General features: G+C 33.4%; 2 protein-coding genes and 1 long non-coding RNA gene across 13 annotated transcripts; 2 read left to right on the top strand and 1 right to left on the bottom strand.

The window, feature by feature from the left end:
* Positions 1 to 7,152: 7,152 nt before the first annotated feature.
* On the bottom strand, positions 7,153 to 14,393 carry LOC131593376 (uncharacterized). 11 transcript variants are annotated; one of them, XR_009280943.1, is made up of 10 exons: positions 11,110 to 14,393; positions 9,889 to 10,021; positions 9,767 to 9,794; positions 9,549 to 9,629; positions 9,282 to 9,458; positions 9,054 to 9,136; positions 8,918 to 8,969; positions 8,762 to 8,830; positions 8,404 to 8,641; positions 7,153 to 8,292 (listed from the first exon to the last, which is right to left on the bottom strand). It is a non-coding gene; the product is annotated as an uncharacterized LOC131593376 (long non-coding RNA). The 11 variants fall into 11 exon arrangements; XR_009280939.1 differs by having other exon boundaries at positions 9,549 to 9,663; XR_009280938.1 differs by having other exon boundaries at positions 9,549 to 9,680.
* A 1,921-nt stretch (positions 14,394 to 16,314) lies between these two features.
* LOC131659795 (uncharacterized) lies at positions 16,315 to 18,152 on the top strand. The gene is made up of 9 exons (XM_058928930.1): positions 16,315 to 16,468; positions 16,552 to 16,819; positions 16,899 to 16,989; positions 17,067 to 17,194; positions 17,281 to 17,371; positions 17,447 to 17,603; positions 17,694 to 17,851; positions 17,951 to 18,071; positions 18,141 to 18,152. The coding sequence occupies exons 1-9, from the start codon at positions 16,331 to 16,333 to the stop codon at positions 18,150 to 18,152; spliced, it is 1,164 nt and encodes a 387-aa protein (XP_058784913.1). The 5' UTR covers positions 16,315 to 16,330.
* A 4-nt stretch (positions 18,153 to 18,156) lies between these two features.
* Positions 18,157 to 18,983, top strand: LOC131593375 (uncharacterized). The gene is made up of 4 exons (XM_058865852.1): positions 18,157 to 18,323; positions 18,420 to 18,461; positions 18,544 to 18,603; positions 18,719 to 18,983. Exons 1-4 carry the CDS (start codon positions 18,213 to 18,215, stop codon positions 18,863 to 18,865), a joined length of 360 nt encoding a protein of 119 aa, XP_058721835.1. The 5' UTR covers positions 18,157 to 18,212; the 3' UTR covers positions 18,866 to 18,983.
* Positions 18,984 to 20,303: the final 1,320 nt, after the last annotated feature.

Raw genomic sequence — 20,303 nt, forward strand, 5'->3', positions numbered from 1 at the left:
TAGCAAATAATTCCTATTGGTGCAGGTAAGCTTGTCCGAAGCAGGGCAAGTGACTCCTATTGGTACAGGTAAGTTTGCTAGAACTATAGCAAATAATTCATATTATACAGGTACGCTTGTCAGAACCATGGCAAATAATTCCAAATGGTGCAGGAGAAATTTGTCCGAACCAGGGCAAATGATCCAAATGGTGTAGGTGAAATTTGTCCGAACCAGGGCAAATGATCGAAATGGTGCAGGTGAAATTTGTCCAAACCAGGCCAAATGATCCTATTGGTGCAGGTGAGTTTGCGATAACCCTCGCAAATGACCCTAATGGTGCAGGTGAGTTTGCGATAACCCTCGCAAATTATCCTAATGGTGCAGGTGAGTTTGCTATAACCCTAGCAAAGGATCCTATTGGTGCAGGTGAGTTTGCTATAACCCTAGCAGATAATCCTAATGGCGCAGGTAAGTTTGCTATAACCATAGCAAATAACTCTATTGGTGCAGGTGAGTTTGCTATAGCCAGGGCAAATGATCCTATCGGTGCAGGGATTTATTTTCCCATATCAGGATCTTCTATACGGAGTTATCAATACACTTCAATAACATAGTGGTCATTCTACAATCAAATGAATATTATCAATCCTTTCCAGGAGCCTTTCCAGGCAGTCTTCTTTAAGACATATTCCATCCTCTTCAGGAACCTTTCCAGGAGGTCTTCTTTAAGACGTATTCCATCCTTTCTAGGAGCTTTTCCAGGCACATAGGGTTTTACAAAGGGGTTCACAAAGGGTTTTACGGAAAGTTCTTGAATGGGGTTTATCACGTTAGTCCCTCGGCAGTGATATTCTTCAAGACTACAAAGGGGTTCACAAAGGGTTTTTCAACATGGTTTTACAAAGGGTTCTCAATTGGATTTATCACGTTAGTCCCTCGGCAGTGATCTTCTCCAAAACATCATCAACAACAATCAAAGGTGTTATCTTTCTTTTCCGAGTTACTAACATACTTTAACTGACAATTATACATCATTCAACTAACATACCTCATTCATACATTATGCATATACATACATGACTCTCATTTACTTTGAGAAGCTCACTGCATCATACATTGCATGCATCATAACATTGCATAAAATTCAGGTTGTCTTTTTAGGCCATGCTACAATCAAAATCACCTGGTTCCTTCCAAAAGGCATTTGCTCCACATTCTGGGATAAGGTATTCACCTTAGATGGCATCTGTAAGCCCAATCTCCCACGGAACTTTTCCTGACAAATGCAAATTTTGGGGCATTTCAGTGTTCAATCGTCTTCTACCTTTAGATCACTATAGGAAGACGTGCCTATCTGACTCTTCAGGTTTAATAAGATTGAACAGGGGCAGCTGTCATACCCCAAAATTTGCCCTCATCTGCTTATCTTCAATGGCTCAAGGTCTAATGTTTTATTCAAGCAACATGCTCCTAATCAAAGATCTCCAAAACTAGGGTTTTCATTTTATCAAAGGATTGTGAACATTTAAGGCTTCAAATGGATCTCAAGGTATCTCAAATGTCTAAAGGTATCTCTATGTTAAAATTCGAGCTTTTGTTCCAAAGATTGCTCACTTAATGGCTCAGACGACTAATAATCGACTGTGTTGACCTAAAAGTCAAAATACAGTCAAACTTCAAGATTTTCGGTCAACATCAAGTATGTGAGGTTATATCCATCATTTGATCAAAGGTTGATCATGATCCATCAATAAAAACTCATAAATAAACAAATGCAAAGGTTCAAATTAGGGTTTTTATAGGAGGGAGTCAACTCAACTTTGACTGGTCATAACTTTCACATGGAGTATCAAAAATTGTCCACTCAAAGCCTATTTGAAATGAAATTGGAACCTCTACAACTTTCCCTCTCACAAGCCAAGGCCGGAAATGCACCATTTGAGAGATATGGTACAAAAGATTACAGGTCCTTTTCAAAAGTCAATCGAAAGCAGTTTTTTGTCAAAGGTCATATCATCAAGATAAAATCTCCAAATGAAAAATTTGTTCCAAAGTGTCTTATAAAGGACATCTTGAGGTTTCCAAAAAGTCCTAGAACTCTTCCATATCATAAAAATTGAGGGAGATATGCCTTGTCCAAGTTGGTCGATTTTGAATGGAAAATATGAAACAAAAGTGGTTCAAAATGAATATTTTTGCAAATGGGCCTATCTTGTAATGACTCAAACTTGTTCCTCAAGTATTCAAGAAGCCCCAAGACCAATCCCACCATTTAGTTGATTTTATTATATTTTTGTGAATTTTTATTCATTTAAAACATAATAAAAATCAAATAAATCAAGGGAAAATAAAATATATGATTTAAAATATAAATTCCAATCATAATCAATTGCCATTTATACCTCATATATAGTACAAATTCGTGCAAAGGGGATTTGTAGTGAAAAAAGACTGGAATTGCCTTATTTTGGAAAGTTTCATAATCATGATTCAATCAAATTATAATCTCCAAAAATATGAAGATTTGATTGAATTTGTTTGACCTAATGTTGCTACTACATATATATAGGAATCCTAATGATCAAGGGGAGGAGGATAGTTGCCTCAAATGAAGAAACCCGAGCCAACTCTTAAAGAAAGAAATCAAGAAAAAACATGGAAATCGGTTTCACTATTACCGGGCGATTCACTTGGCTTTGAGGATTCAAACGCGTTCCAAGAGTATCCTTGAATCGATTCCAATGGCTAGCAAGGTTTGAGATACTCAGAATCGTCTCCTCTGAATCACATTTTATCACTTTTTATTTCAACCTCGTTTTCTCGCATTCGTCCATTGTTAATACGTTTTGATTGCGCATATATGCTTTTGATGATGTTCACATCGATTCTGGGTGTTTAATTTGAGGATTACTCACGTATATAACCATTCTCCATGTTAGGGTTTGCAAGTTCTTGAAAGGAGATTTTCTGGTTTAGTTCGAATTAGGCTTTATTTAAGGTGCTATCAGGTTCGTATGATCAAGACAAATCTGATTATGGTTTTAATTTTAAGTTTCGCGCATGTATGAGTGGTTTAGCGAAAGGCAGGTGTAATAGGTATGCATCTTTTATGGCTGGTATGAAATAAGAGCTGTAAAAGCATTTTTACAGGTTTTATTGGAGAAGATGATGTGTTGGCGAGACGCTATTGGAGGGTTTAAATGATGGCGCGCGTTTTCCCAGTAAAGGCTAGGGATCCTCAATATTATCAAGTGAGCGCATTTATATATCACCATGTATGCTTGGTTGAGTTGGCAAGGTTGGAGCGCGAGGTGAAGGTCCTTGAATCGATCCCTGGTGGCCACCATAATTTTTACCAAATAGTCTACTCACGAATCCGGTACACGTGCTTCATGATAACCCATCGTGCGCCCCAGATCTCTTCCGTTGGATCATCATCTCATGTGGATCTAAAGGCCCTGAGCATAGAACTCCATGGTACTCCTCTATGGAGTAGCATTACATGATTGAAGCCCAAGTTTCTCCTATTTTTATTATTATTATTATTATTATTATTATTATTATTATTTTATATATATATATATATATATATATATATATATATATATATATACATGTATATTATTTACCTATCATTTATATAATTTCTTCTTTAATTCTCTCAACATATTAATGTGAGTATAATTTAAATTATAAATTACGATTAGGAAAATAAAATTAGGATTGGGTTTAGTTTATATTACTTTCCCCGATTATTCGATCTAATTTATTCTAATTTTAATTATAAAAATCACAACAAAAAAAAAAACCTAGGAAGGTTCATGACTATTAGGGTTTGCCCAATCCCATTGCCATTTGGCGAAACATTAATCCTCAATTAATTCTCTCCTCAACCCGACTAAAGCTATTAGTCGCATTAGACGAGAGATAAAAATAACAAAACATTAACATTAATTCTCTTCTCGACCCGACTAAATCTATTAGTCGCATTAGGCAAGAGATAAAAATACAAATTAAAATACATTTAATTTGCTGCCCGCGACGATCGAATCTATCAATCTGAGTAACCAGCAATGCCCTATTAATCCGTTAGCTATACTAATCAAATCTATTGATCATCGCATCTAACGGTGACATATCAAATCAGGATTGTACGCCCAAATCTAAAACACACTAAACCACGATACTACGGATTTTCATCCTTTCCAATCAAGCAATTCAAAATGCCTTTCAAATTGCAAACTACGATAGGCCATTCAAAAAGCCTTCAAACTATTCAAACTCTAATTCTACGGCGTACAACCCTGTGCCTGAACTACGTTGACTCTGATTATCCATAAGGAGATACATAGGCACTTGGATAACCAAGGCGAGTCCCCCTCCCCAAAATCCCAATTCACTTAAAATCTCAATTTTTCCCCTATTCAATTCCTTAGCTATTAACCTTAACTTTTAGCCATAAAACTTGACCCTTAGATTCAAAGCCAATAGGAAATGATTGAGGGTGCCTAACACCTTCCCTCAACCTGATTATAATAACTTACCCCGAATCTCTTAACTGCGTAGGGTTTCCTATTTGCCCTTCAGAATAGGTGGCGACTCTAAAACTTTAAATTTTAGGGCAGGTTGCTACACACCTTTCATCAGATTCAGAACTTGGTTGTTTAATACTCAAAATAACAAACATTAGAGTACCAAAATTGTTCATACAAACATACTCATTGTCATCGTCTAACAAATTGTTATCTAACATCTATCTCGACAACAATCGTTTTAGTATCATCGGTCACCTCATCCGGCTTACCATTATCATTCATCTTGGCCAAAACAGCTTTGGAAAACATGTCGGGGTGCGCCGTATTTAAAACTGACAAAAATATAAAATCTGTTAAGAATTCTGTTTCTGTAGCATGCAGTTTAGGAAATGCACTTCAGCAATAATTTGGGTGACTTTTGAAAATGCATTTTCGAAGCGACAAGATATTTTGATCTAAAAAACTACTGCAATGCAAGGAAATGAGAGATGAAATGATGAAATTTTACCTAAAATTGTAGTTTTTTATGCTCTTTTTGACATGATAAAACACTTGAAACTTGGTTTGAAGACGAAAAATGGATTAAGAATGACTTATTTTATGGATCCTTCAAAAAATGTTGCATATGTCCAATGCTCATGTACCATTGTCTTCTTTCTCACATTTGAAAAATGCAAATCCAACCGAAAATGTCTTCTTCGTAGAAGTGACACCAACAATTTCTAGAAGCGAAAGCCTATACTTGTTGGTCTTGTACGTTGAATCAATTATAAGGACAGTTAGAAATATGTTGAACAACTTGCAATTTTCTGTATGAGTCTAATAAATGTCACCGACACTGACTTTATCATCACACACTATGTACCTTAAAACATAATGGTTATCCTCCAAAATTTTCAAAAGTTGTTGTATTTCAAATCTCAGACCTCTGCTCGCAATGTTCTGTTTATAACGGCCATTGTATAACTGCTTGATATTTGAAACATTTTGTGGTATTTTCTGTTTCAAATCTGAAGTATGTTTCTCGGCGCAACTTTGATTATCGACATTTTCGAAACAACTTCTTTCTCTTCCGGCTTAAGTCGGTCTACAACTGGATGACCTTGTATCTTGGTGTCCAACGCATAATTATGTTTTCCGCAAATAACACTAAACCGCCACGTATCATCCATCTTATATTATCCACGCAATTTAAACTAACACTCACATTTTCTCGATCTGGTGTCATCATATTATAACTTCTGGATTTTTGAAATATATCTTCCACCTATCTCGCATCTCATCGTTACAAATGCTTGCTTTCTACTAGTGTCATTGTCGTACCTTCCAATCACAATGTCAAACCTGAGTTTGCTAGCTTCCATTCAGACCCAATCAAGCATATGTTGACGAGCATTGAAAACTTAATCATTAGTAAATTGTTGCCTAACATCTATCTTTACAACAATCGTTTTAGATCATCAGTCACCTCGTTCGGCTTAGCATTATCATTCACCTTGGCCGAAAAAGCTTTGAAAAACATGTTGGGGGCACCATATCAAAACTGGCAAAAACAGAAAATTTGTTAAGAATCCTATTTTTTTTAAAAACAGTTTTGGAAATGCACTTCAGAAATAATTTGTGAGTTTTGGAAATGCATTTCCGAAACGACGAGATATTTTGTTCCAAAAAAAACTACTTCAATGCAAGAAAATGAGGGATGAAACGATGAAAGTTTACATGAAATTGCAGTTTTTTATGTTCTTTTTGACATGTTAAAACACTTGAAACTTGGTTTGAAGACGAAAAATGGATTGAGAATGGATGAAGTTTTTTGAAGGATTTTGGTTATGGGGTGAAATGAGGAGAATGAAATAGTTCATGTAGTAAGGTGGTATATACTGAATATTTTTTTAGAAATATATCTCCAAAAATATTCCTGAATGTTTAAATTTAACGCTCAAACGTAAACAAAGTGTTTTCTAAGATGCATTTCTGAAATATCTTAAAATTTGATATGAATGTTTTAGCTTTTCTTTTATATATTAAATTATATAAAAATATGATAAACTATTAATATTACGTTAACGATAATAATAACAATTAAAAACTTAGATTAATTTTTAAATATTTTTCAACTATACAGTTATAAATTTTTTATTTTATTTTAATAATTAACAATTCATTCATATAAATATAAAAACTATTTTAACTTAACATATAATTTATTAAAATTTAAAAATATATAAACGCTCTTTTACAAAATAAGGCTTACATATATGTATTAATTAATTAATTCAAAAATAATATTCAACCTTAGTTATAATTTTAATTCTTTTATGTTAGCGGATTCACGAAATTCGTTATTATATTTCAAATACAAATAATATTTTTTGTTTTTTCTTTATAGATTTTTTACCTAAAATTAATGATATATATATATTATATATATATATATATATATATATATATATATATATATATATATATATATATATATTATATATATATATAATTCGTTATTATATTTCAAATACAAATAATATTTTTTGTTTTTTCTTTATAGATTTTTTACCTAAAATTAATGATATATATATATATATATATATATATATATATATATATATATATATATATATATATATGACATGTGACTTCGTATATAAAAGGGGATGAATTATGATAGTTTGAAAATTATTGATTTAAAACAATAATTTTCAAAATTAATATTTGAAAATATTTTATTAATAAGAAATTCAAAGTAAAGAAGTTAAGTGAAAAATTAAAATATAAGGAAAAAATAAATGACACCGAAGAATTATAGAGATTCTGTCTAATGAATGACCTACTCTCTACGAAAATTGATCTTGAGAATATTCACTATTCTTGAGAGCTTTTAGAAGGTTATGCTGACAGACCTTATACAGGAAAATAAAGTTTCAGACTAACTTTTAATCAAACAACAAACAGGACTTGAGGTCGATTAGTCTTCAAACCAAACAACAAACATGACATGAAGCAATTAGTCTTCGCACCAAAGAGAAATTTTACACAGGTTGATCTAGAAGCAAAATGGAGTTTTGAATTGGCTACCCTCCAACCAAATCAACAGGTTGATCACAAAACGAATCAAACCAAAATTTTTGCCGGATTGATCTAGAACCTACTGAATTTTTATATTGAGCTGAATTAAAAACACCTAGAGAGATTTTAAATTAAGCTGAACTCAAATCAATAGAGCTTTTAATCGGACTGTGCTCAATAAATTACACGAAAAATGTTTTTATTAATTATAATAAAGATTTTTTATTTAATAATAGTAACATATTTTACAGTGAGTTGATTTTTGTATTTCCATTCTAGTTTGATTTTGAAGTTAAAAATGCTAAAAGAGTATATTGAAAAGTCATGTTTTGTTTGATTCTCTTATATAACTAAATAGACCTTGAAGAAACTCTTGTAAAAAAAACAATCATTCAATATCAAATTAATCAAACAGTCCAAATATTGACAATACTTGGCATAATATAAGAATAAAAATACAAGATTATTATTATTTTATTAAAATTCAGCTAATTAACAGTAACGGTACCAGAAAATAAAACATGATGTGTACAAATTGAAGTGTATTGGTCTTAGGCCAACATGGTGTAGTTAGAATGCAACTATCCATAAGAACTATCAAACGCTTTATAATTGCATGGAGTTTGACATCATATGTAAATTACCTTATGTTTATCAAGTATAAGTCAATTAGGCCATATCACTCATTTCAATTCAGCATTGGAGGAGAAAACTAAAACATAGAAATAACCAAGAAAGGATAACTTGTTAGTATAAAAATGAAAATGAACTGTTAGGAAGTGAAAACTTAGGCAATATATAGATGTTTGGATAAAATTCTTACATAAAATGAGTCGGTATTCAACAAAATCATAGTGGCAGACTACTTGGGGTGATGAAATCAGCTGCAGTGATTTCCTCTACACCAGTTTCAGAAGACATCCTCTTTGTGACTCATAATTAGTAGGAATTATTCAGTGGAGGTTCCTGTCAGATTTCTCATGGTAAGCGAAGATGTGAATTAAGACAGACCACATGTCTGATGTTAGAAGAGACAGATTTAGCATGGTAGAACCATTGATCTGCGACAAAAAATAACATAGCACATTTAAAAATACTAGTTGGATATTTATACAACACTTAGATTTTTTGTACGCTAAACTAAGCTATAACATTAGAATTGTTATAGTTCGAATCCGTACCTTAAGGAGAACGGGGATTAGAGAGTAAAACAAAAAGATAGCCACTGAAAATCCAAAAAACGGAAGTGCCTGTAATCAACATCAGAAGGCATCTTAGTTAAAGAGAAATTCTGTATATTACATAATTATGGTGAGAGAGTGATGAAGAGAACTTACTGCCCCAGCCTACCAACGAATAGATTCAAGTTTGTTGCGCTCAAGTACAGTTCTGTAAAAATCATTAAGGCAACAATATGAAAAAGAAAGAAAAAATGGCAATAGTCCTGATTATATAATCAACTTTCAAGGATACGTTTGAATGGCGCTGATGATGCCGCCAAAGAGACCTAACATTGCCATGACCTCTTCTGTATCAACAATTTTTACTAAAAATTCCTGCAATGGAAAATAACATGAGGGAGACTATACACAATGAAACATAATAATGAGTGAGTATTTATGTATTTATTGTGTTGTGCTGCATTCTTGATTGCAAGGGTGTTGCATAAAAAGCATTACAGCATAAGTGCAATAAGCTTACCTCACTGACAGTAATGAATAAGGTAGCACCAGCGATAACAAGAATGTCCCATTACGAGGCTTACTTGCCAAAGTTCACAAGATAATTTTCCATGTCAGTCTTCTTCATTCTCTCTTTCTTTACCTCCCAAAGTTCACCAGACAAGGCATAGCTGGCTTTAGGAGTAATTCTGTTTGCCTGTTTGGAGGAATCGTGTCATGCATTATGTATAGCAACTCCACATTTCTAAGGTTGTTGGATAAAACTTAACCTACAGCTATGCCTTACTCTTGGTTGCGCATCTGAAGAATCTTGACCAACCCCTTTCAATGGGAGACCAAAAGGTGCTTCCCCTTTTGCTTCAGCGGCCTACCATATTTGAAATTTGAAATGCTAGCAAAAACTAAATAGTAAAATGAGCTGGGGATATGCAAAACATAAGCATAAGTGAAAACATTATCTGATATAATCTTAATTCATACTTATCATATGTTTATATGCCATACCATCGTGTCAATGTTTGAAAGACAATATCTGTCAATGAACATGGTGACTGGTTTAAGAGCTAGTTGTAGTTATACATATTCAACTACATTAAATAAGAATAAAGGAACTGTTGTTTGAATACCTGGGCATTTCACATCTCAAGACCTCAGCAGTGATCAGGTAAGGTGCATTCTACCTAGAGTTCAAAAGAACAGCTTCCTCTGCAGATATATAAAGTGCACGGTACATGCCATTTCTCAACGGAAAACAAACGCCTAGAAAAATAGGCAAAGCAATATTCATGTACATGTAACAGGATATACGAAAACCGCAAGCAACAAGAATGCAGTAAAATAACTGAAACTAAAAATGATATACTTTTCAAATAAAGAAATACAACAGATAACAATTCTGTTACAATATAGAAAAACTTCTCAACAGATATGTACTCCCTCCGTTGAATATGACAACAAATTGTTGTAATGTTATGAAATCTATAACATACATATCTGAAACATACATATTAAAATCTAAAACGAAGTTCTGTTTTGACAGTCTTGAACTGAATTTCCCACTTCCCAAGTTTATACCAACAATTAGCTCTATTATAAAACATAGCTGGAATTATCATACAATAGTCCTTCTCTATATATAAGATTTACAAGCTTCATAAAATTTGCTTCAGATGCGGTTCCAATAATAACAGAAATTGAATCCCACAACAACAAAACACCAAAATCTATACAAAGAAAATCAAATTGCAATCTCATTAAAGGGTTGAGAATAATATGCAAGCTAAGTGGATGGCCATAATGAGGAAATAAGAGTCCTTTTTCCAACCCAAGAATGATGATTAAGTCACTGCAACATTAAAGCACAAAAATCTTATTAAAATTCAAACATGAAATCAATTACACTAAAAAGTGGTAGTAGTGGTAATATGTGAAAATTATTCAGTGAATTACAAACATGAAACCAGTTCTGAAAATCATTCAGTGAATAACAAACATGAAACCAGTTCTGAAAATCATTCAGTGAATTACAAACATGAAACCATTTCTTCTACTTAAGAGTGATTAGCAAAAATCTATAAAAGGTATCTTCAATAATTTATCAATTCACTTCATGGAAAAGATCTTTATTTACAGGTATTTATACAAAAGCATTGTGTTCCCAAAATCCACAATTTCAGAATTGGGCCCTAAGAGAACATGCAGGTCAACCTCGGTAACTTCAGCAAACCCAAATTTCTCTGCCCACATGTTCATCACAATGGGTTCGGTTAGGGAGGGAAGGAGGATTACTTCCACATTAATTTTTTTCAAACACCGTTCAAGATTATCCATATACAGTCTCAAAATACCTTGATGGCGAAAAACTTGCAGAGTTACGACATAGGATATTTCGGTAAAACTAACTTTGCCCTCTCCATGTATGCGGAAAGTCGCAACTGATGCTATCATGTCTTCTTTCAGAACCACACACGTAAAGAAACCAGACACGGGTTTAGAGTTGAACACCAGAATTGGCAGAATGAAGGGAATAAGCAACGACACTGAGGATACTCGCGATACTGAAGACACTGAGGATACTCGCGGTACTGACGATTCTTTCATAACCTCAGCAACTCTTACAAGATTTTCATCTTGTTGAGATTTAAGATTTTCATCTTGTTGAGATTTGAGAGCATTCTTACGACCTCTCAATAATTCTCATGTCAAATTATTACACAGATTCTTAGACCTCCCACATGATCTCATTAAAAGTTTAAGAATTTTTTTGCAATTTATGTTACAGCAATTAGTCTCCTTAGAGAAGGAGAACATGGGTGAGTTACATAAATCACACTACACATCACTGTCTATCTCAGAGAATTGGGTGTCGACAGTGTCGCAAACTACAAATCACTGTCTATCTCAGAGAATTGGGTGTCGACAGTGTCGCAAGTATCCTCATTAGGTGAGTTACATAGTGTGATTTATGTAACTCACCTGAGGACATTTGCGACACTGTCGACACCCAATCCTCTAAGATAGACAACTACAAATATCACTGTCTATCTCAGAGAATTAGGTGTCGACAGTGTCGCAAGTATCCTCAGTAGGTGAGTTACATAGTGTGATTTATGTAACTCACCTGAGGACACTTGCGACACCCAATCCTCTAAGATAGACAGTGAAGTAACTCACATATGTTCTGTTTCTCCAACGAGACTAATTGTTGTAACATAAATTGCAAAAAGATTTTTAAACTTTTAATGAGATCAAGTGGGAGGTCTAAGAATCTGTGTAATAATTTGACATGAGAATTATTGAGAGGTCGTAAGAATGCCCTCAAATCTCAACATCTCAAATCTCAACCAGATGAAAATCTTGTAAGAGCTGCTGAGGTTATGAAAGAATCCTCAGTGACGCGAGTATCCTCAGTATCGCGAGTATCCTCAGTATCGTCGCTTATTCCCTTCATATTGCCAATTCTTTCCCGCTCACCTTCAAAAAATTTCATGGGTTTGCCCTTGCCCACGCCGCATTTTTTCGTAGTGATTCCTCCCATAATCCTACCCTTTTGTTCAAGTACCATCACGTTTGCACCGGTTTGCCTATTCCCAGTCCCTTCCTCTCTTGTTCCCTCTGCCTCATGTTTCCTTCATCAATTTGCAAGGGTTGGCCAAGGGGCAGTCGCTTCCCCTTTGGTACCACTTCCCTTCCTTCCCTGCATAGTTCATAGAGACAAGCATCAACCAGAGACCTGATTCTCTGACCATCAACAGAGTCAGAGGAGGTGTGTAGAGAACTCCGAGATCATCATATGAAATAGACCATCCCATGAACTGTAAGTAGAGGTGTCAAATTTAGGGGCCAAAAAATTTGAGCTCTAGCCCACTTAATGAGGGGTCTAAAAATATCTAAGAATAATGAGCCCCTAAACATATAGGCCCCATAAGTATAAGGCCCTAAAATTTAGAAGGGGGCCTTGGGCCCCAAATAACAAAACTTGTTTGATAATATAATTTCTAAAACCAATTTTTTAAATAACAAAATTATTTTTGATAATCTGTTTTTAGAATACATTTTATGATATTAGATTGAAAAAAGCAAAAAAAGGAAAACTACTATGATATATTTTTTAGAAATATTTTTTTATATATAAATAAAATATATTTTTATGTGTTAACGATATGTATAAAATTCATTTTTTTATATTATCTAAAACATATATGTCATGTCATTATTTATGTATTAAAGATAATTTTTGTCTCTTATTTATTTTATTAATTGATGAGAAATTATTTGTATCATATTCTTTATATATTAATCAATAACAAATAATTGACCCATGTTTTTTATATACCAATGACAAATATATGACACATTTTTAAAAAGACAAACAAATAATAATTTGTTAAGTGTCTTTTTAATACTACTCATTGTAAATATTTGTTTATTTTTTTAATAATATAATTTTGTTTCTTTAGATTCATGGTATCATGTCATGTGAATGTATATAGGTGTATCTTGTTGTATTGTCTTTCAAAGAATGCAAATATTATTAAGTGTATCTTGTTATTACATGTTCTCTGTGTTTTTCAAGTTTTGAAATAGAAAAGCAAATTAGCTGAAACCACTTTCGGTTTTCTAGTTCTCAAAGCTAGTTTTCTAAAAACTGTTTCCAAAATTATATTTTTAAAACTGATTAATCAAGTCTTTGATTTTCAAATTTTTAAAAACTAAAAAAAAAGTTTTCAAGAACTAAATCAAACAGACTCTTAGTGTAAAGTAAGAGCAAAGATGAAAATTTTGAAACAAAATATGGCCCCTTCAATAGGGCTCAAAAATAACATATTAACTAAGAGCCTAAAATTATAGGGCCTGAAAAATTTCTCATTTCTCATTCAGAGGAGGCTTAATAAAGTGGGGTTTTAGTGGGGCCAAAAAATTGGGGTTTTGAAAAATTGGACTTATTTGACACCTCTAACTGTAAGTGTCTTGTGGCTAATATAGAGACAGCATTTTTTCGCTGGGTAGTTGAAACTTCCACGTACATTCAATCTAACAGGGGACATGTGAATTAGTTCTACTTCTGTGTGAAGAATGAGAAGAAAAACCTGGTTGCAGGTTTCGGAACCTAAATGCATTGCCGCTGCGGGAGAAGATCTTCGCATCGCCACCAGGTCGCGAGCGCAATTCAGTTGAACTCAAGAAGCCATGTTCGCCGGCGATAGAAGCATGTCATTAGACCCCAAGACCGACGCATCGCCGCCAGGACGCGAGCGCTATTCAGTTGAACTCAAGAAGCCATGTTCGCCGGCGATAGAAGCCATGTCAGTGGATCCCAAGACCGACGCATCGCCGCCAGGATGCGAGCGCAATTCAGTTGAACTCAAGAAGCCATGTTCGGCGATAGAACGCACATCATTGGAACCCAAGCCGGACGCACTGTCTCCGCCGGAACTGTGGTCGTTGGAGCGGGAACCCAAGCCGGACGCACTGTCTCCGCCGGAACGGTGGTTGTTCGAGCGGAAGAAGCTTGGAGCATAGCTTCCATGACTCCGGAACTGGGACCTCGAAGCGCCGGGAGAGAGAACGTTGCATTTTTTTAGGGTTTGTTCAAAGAATCGCAGGGTTTGAGAAATGGTAGGATTTAGAATAAAACTAGACGTTCTACCCGTGCAATGCACGGGTTACTTTTATTGAATTTTTATATTATATATATTAATATATTAATATATTAATATTAATGTTTTAAAAAAGAATAGGTTGATATAATTTTGTTGTATATTGATTGCATTATTTTATAAAAAAATAGCAATGATCTAATAATCTGTATTTTTAATATAATTTGAAAAAGGGGAAATTAAAGTATTTTAATATAATTTGAAGACGGGAAAATTAAAGAATAAAAAAATATTAAAATTTGAAGAAAGTAAAAAAAAACTAATTCACATATTAATCCATGCTTTACAAATAAACTAATAAACTAATTCACATTTGACATGTGATGTTTTTAGTTTATCTTTAGAGAAAACGGGTGATGCGTAAAAAAAATAAACCATATTTTTATTTTAAAAAGAAATAAATCATATTTTTATTTTAAAAAGAAATAAACCATATGTTTAAAAAGAAATAAACCATATGTTTATACTGTCAATCAATCACCACTCATGTAACCAATTAAATCATATTTTTATTTTTAAAAAAATTAATGATATGCACATTTATGATTTTCTATTGTATCTAATATTAAATTCATTCATATATATTGAAAAAGTGTTAAATATAAAAAGAAATAAAAATTAAATAAATCATTACAATTTGAATAAAAATTAAAACTATAAAATTTAAAAACGATTTGTTATTCTCGATTACCTAAAAAAAATAAGACTCGAAAAGATTGCATGGAATAAACCAACTATTTCTAATAAAATATTAAATAAAACAATTAAAGAGTTAAATACAAATTAAAATTTTAAAAAATTGAACAAAAATATTAGCAAAGTAATACATAATTTAAGACAACAAAATAAGAAATATTTATTATACTATTGAATGATACAAACAAATTTAAATATATTGTAAAAACATTCATCTTCTAACCCTCCATATTCTCACAATTCAATTTATTCACCATATATATGAGAGATAAAATGGAAGAATGGTCATGATTAAATTCTTGAAATGAAATAATATGTGATTAATTTTGGAAAAAGTACAAATAAACTATATTTACTGCATTGAAAGAAAAGTACATAGAGAAAGAGATAACAAATGGATTGAAAAATGAGATGAGAAAGAGATAGTTGTGTTTACTTTGAAGATGATTTTATATTTGTTTCAGGGATGAAATAGTGGAAAATGGGTAATGGGTAATGACTAATGATGGATAGTGGGTAATATGGGTAACGTAGTAAGCCAATGAGAGATAGGAAGTTAAAACAATAGTAATTATTTTTATTATTATAATATACTTTTGTATATTATGTAAAAAAATAAGTGTAGAAAGAATGTGGAGAGAGAATTTGTAATTAATTAAAGTTAATTTAATTAATTATTATTAATTATTTATTTATTATTATTATTTACTATGAATTTTGGCGTGGTGGAGTTTTATTAATGTTAGTGAGTAAAATATAAAGGATATATATTGATTCTCACAATTTTTAATTAATAATTAATTATTTAATTATTTATGTTTTTAAAATAAATTTAGAAAATTTGGATTTTGAAACTTGGTTAATCTATCATATAAGAAAAGTCTACCATTTGGGACTTTCTTAGGCTGTCCACATCAGCAACTCTTCTCTCAATGATCCACATCAGCTTTGGTGGTTACTACAGAATTTTTGATCCTTCAACTGCATGGTGGGCTGCGGCAGTTATGGCTGTGGAAGTTTCACCCTCACAGCTTCTCATGTTGCTGCAGTTATGTAAGGACCATTACTCTGTGCCTCTCCACGTTCCAAACTGCACAATTGCAGTAATTATGTGTTTAAATGGCTTGCCTATTTATCAGTGATTTCATTCTTCTCTTTCCATGCTTGCTAACTTCTGCGGTAATCATTCAGTGCAGTGTGAATTTGCATTATCATGTCAAGGCCTGTTGAGAGAATAGCAGAGATCAATGATGGAAAAGAGCTTTGGAAGATTGTTGTTAGGATTCACCACCGATGGAAAGTTGTCTCCAACAGCAAGGAACATTTTGAAATGATCTTTGTTGACAAATTGGTGATTACCCTGTTTATGTTTCAGTATGTTTATCATTTACCTATGTTTGTATAGTTTGAATCATTTGTTGGTTTCTGCTGCAGGGAGATGATATTCATGCTGTTGTTCCAGCACCGCATGTGTCGGTTTTCACCGAAAAATGCTTATTAGGCCATACTTATACTGTATCTAATTTTAAGGTGGTGCCTTATGTTCTGGCCTTCAGGGCATCGGGACACAGATATATGATAAAGTTTACTGCTGGAACGTCTGTTCTTGATGAAGACAAACATGAGATACCCGCGAAATCGATTTTATTTACAAGTTTTTCAGACATCATAACAGGGAGGTTTGACAAACATGTTCTGATTCGTGAGTATGGTTTTTGGTTTTTTTATTGTCTCATGTTTTGATGCATTATAGCCGTGTGAAATTAATAAATTTATTTCAGATGTCATTGGAATGGTGGATAGTATTGGTTATGCGCAGACTGAGTCAGGTGCAAAGAAGCAGCAAATTAGCATGATGTTGCGTGATCACAGGTTTGTTTTTTTATACATTAAACTGCCTCATATATGAATCATGTTATATATCTTAATGTGTTGTGATCATGGTTTAGCAACAACATGTTGAACTGTACTCTGTGGGAATCATACGCGGATCAGTTCATCAAGTTTAACAAAGTTAGGGTTGCTGCATCACTACCTACAGTTGTGTTGCTTCAGTATGCCAAAGTGAAGGAAGAAGGTTATTCCATGACTTATTTTATAAATTAATACTAAATCAAAAAAATCTGTGATAAATATATTGACAAGGTTATGTTGTATTTGCAGGAAAGTATCCTCTGTCTGTGACAAACACCTACAATGTGAGCCTTTTATGTGTTGATGCTGATTTTCCGATCATGAAAGACTTTATTGATAGGTATGTTGATAGTGTCATCCATTTTATGCAATTATTTTTTCATGTATGAATTTGAAAATGATCCATGCTCTGCAGAATGCCTGAGGAGAGCAAGGTAACCCTGTCTGACCAACTTGGAGGGAATTCCCAATATTCCTCCCAAAGTTCTGAAAATCAACAGCTCACTCCTGTCCAAAAATTGTTCTCAAAGGCTGTTGTTTTGCCTATTGCTGAGATTATTCAACTTACGGATGTATGTCTTTCTATTTTCCTATATTATCGTAATTATAACCTCATTGTTTAGTGTGTCACATGTTTCTGATTTTGGCGGCTATTTGTCCAGGTTACATTTTGCGCTACTGTCGCTACAACAAAATTATTAGTAGCATCTCCGTTTGGATGGTTCTATCGTGCCTGCCATATGTGTCAATCTATAGCGCGCGGGGACAGCCCCCCCTTTGAGTGTGAATCTGGTCATGAAACCATGGCCGAAGTCCTTAGGTTTTAGTTGTTCTCACCTAATAGATGTTGTTTCTGTCATGTTTTTGATGTTTCTATGTTGTCGGCTTTTTTAACGGAACGACTTCTTATGATGTTCAGGTATAAGATTGAAATTGAGGTTACTCACGGGGGCCAAAGCTGCAATTTTGTCTTCTGGAACAGAGAATGTGAAATGCTATTGGGTTTATCTGCATCGCAACTTCGTAACACTATGATTCAGGTTATATTTTTATTGTGCATACGAATTAGAATGTACTTTTCAATACTCTGTGTACACTAATATGGCCAGTTGTTTAAATAGGCTGGAATTACTGATCCATTGGACTTTCCGTTAGCACTTGATCAGTTGTTGAAGTTGGAAATGGCTATGAAGGTTAAGTGGCATCCACGCTGGAAGAACTGTTCCGTCGTTATGATTATAAAAAATGATCCTATTATCCAGCAACTTAAGGAAAAATGGGGAACAGATGAGGTCAGCTCTAATAAACTGACATTTGTTTTATAAAAGAGAACTTCATATTATAACAATTTTTGGCCTGATTTTGTTTTTCTTTGGTAAATTCTCAAGGAACCTATTCCAATCCAAACTGTCGTACCTGATACTCTGGAGGTAGAAATTTTAAACTGTGTATGCATTTTTTTGCTTTTCCTGTGATTATGTTATATTGAAAATTGTGTTTAACAATATATAGATTAAAGAGAGTGTTGATGAAGCTAAAACAGATGCCAATGAAGACTGTGAATTGGTTACAGTAAGTCTCACTGCAACACACTTACCTACTTACATTTAGATCAATATTACTAACACTTATCGACTTACATTTATATCACTATTCCTAACTAATAGTCTTCATCGTGGCATTGTAGGACCTGGAAATTACATCTGAACACAAGCCGGATGCTGTTACACCTGGTGGTAAGAGACATCTTCCTGCTGCATCAAGTGAATCTATTGATGGGGAACTGTCATCAAACAAGCTGAAGAAGATAATTAAAATGGAGAAGATTGATTAGGAATATTTTTATTTTGTGTGTGTTTTGCTTAGGTGTTTGTTACAAAAACTGAATGTTAGTTTCCTTTGCTTTTAATCATGTGTGTGATTTCATTTTCTGTAATAATTAGTGCATGAATACTGGCTATGTGCTTCTGTTATGTTCAATTTGATTTAAGAATTATCAATGGTTTCTTTGTCTTATTATATTCAAATGATTCAAATTGAACTACATATTATATATACTATTATTAATTATTTTGATTCTTTTTGATCATATATCAAACATTCCATTTTAACTATACCTCTTATAACGCGGTGCTCCTTTTTTATTATTTTTAATGTTAGTTACAATAATGATGTTGCAAAGAACAGTTTGTTTGGTTTAGCAGAATTTAAGTTTTCTGTCATTGCATTGTAAACTAAAACATGGATTGTGTCTCACAAACAAACACCAGGACTTTTAACATTTGACTATGTTAACTATCAATAAATAATTTTATGTCTGATCTTACTATAATGTTGATACAATATTATGGGACAGATTTCATTTTAACTAACAGCATATCAGAGTGGATTAATAGAATATAATAGGAGAACTTAAAAAATTTGTCCTGAAAACGATTATAGATTAGATCTTCCAGTGGTCACAATATTACTGTGTTCACATTTTGGATAAAGTGCTTACAAAATAACATGTAGCAGAATATATATAACACAATGTACCAAAATAACATTCCCAACATATAATGTAACCATTAAAATTCGGGTATAGTACGCGGTTTGCAAATAGCAGCAGTTTCTTCATTGTCTTTCAACCTTCACATAGATATACGGAGAGAATCGCAGCATACTCCATGCTATTGTATCCCCATTACGCAGGTTAAGAGATTTGGCGAATTCGTACCATCCCAGGGCCATGTACTTTTCATATGGCTGGGGTATTCCTTTTCTGTTAGCTTTGTGAACCTGACAGGTAACAATGTTCTTCGTCCTCACATCCAGCAGGTTGATTTCATCTTGAAAGCGACGGAGGCATCTTTTGGCGATTTCCTTAGGGAAATGCTGCATACAAGAAATAAGGTAACTATTAACGATATATACTATTTACATTTTCAATAACATGCTGCAAATATTCAAATATCTCCTTACCATTACATTCTGCTGTGTAGATTTAGCATTTGTAACATGGGTGTTCCAGATAAATTTTTGAGCCCCTGTAGAACTGTCTACAGTAATGTCTGTACCGACCTTTGCTTTTTTCACCACTTTACCCTTTTGTTTCTTACCCTGTTTTGATCCACTTGGTTCACCAACTTCAGAAACTTTGATTTCATTTGTGTCAATGTCTGTTGATTCCTCTTTTATCTTTACAGGTCCTGCATTGGGATTGCTGTTAACCATTGCGCTATTTTGTGCGACAACATTAACATTCGTCACAACACGATCAGCAGTGACAT

Source organism: Vicia villosa, linkage group LG3 (genome assembly GCF_029867415.1).
Source record: "Vicia villosa cultivar HV-30 ecotype Madison, WI linkage group LG3, Vvil1.0, whole genome shotgun sequence".
Taxonomy (NCBI): Eukaryota; Viridiplantae; Streptophyta; class Magnoliopsida; order Fabales; family Fabaceae; genus Vicia; species Vicia villosa.

What these genes read in the sequence shown, in the direction of transcription:
- LOC131659795 (XM_058928930.1), top strand. Translation starts at nt 16,331, where the DNA reads ATGTCAAGGCCTGTTGAGAGAATAGCAGAGATCAATGATGGAAAAGAG. An exon ending in TGACAAACATGTTCTGATTC is followed by an intron (nt 16,820 to 16,898) that starts GTGAGTATGGTT and finishes AATTTATTTCAG; the next exon opens with ATGTCATTGGAATGGTGGAT. An exon ending in ATGATGTTGCGTGATCACAG is followed by an intron (nt 16,990 to 17,066) that starts GTTTGTTTTTTT and finishes ATCATGGTTTAG; the next exon opens with CAACAACATGTTGAACTGTA.
- LOC131593375 (XM_058865852.1), top strand. Translation starts at nt 18,213, where the DNA reads ATGGCTATGAAGGTTAAGTGGCATCCACGCTGGAAGAACTGTTCCGTC. An exon ending in AAAAATGGGGAACAGATGAG is followed by an intron (nt 18,324 to 18,419) that starts GTCAGCTCTAAT and finishes TAAATTCTCAAG; the next exon opens with GAACCTATTCCAATCCAAAC. An exon ending in TCGTACCTGATACTCTGGAG is followed by an intron (nt 18,462 to 18,543) that starts GTAGAAATTTTA and finishes AACAATATATAG; the next exon opens with ATTAAAGAGAGTGTTGATGA.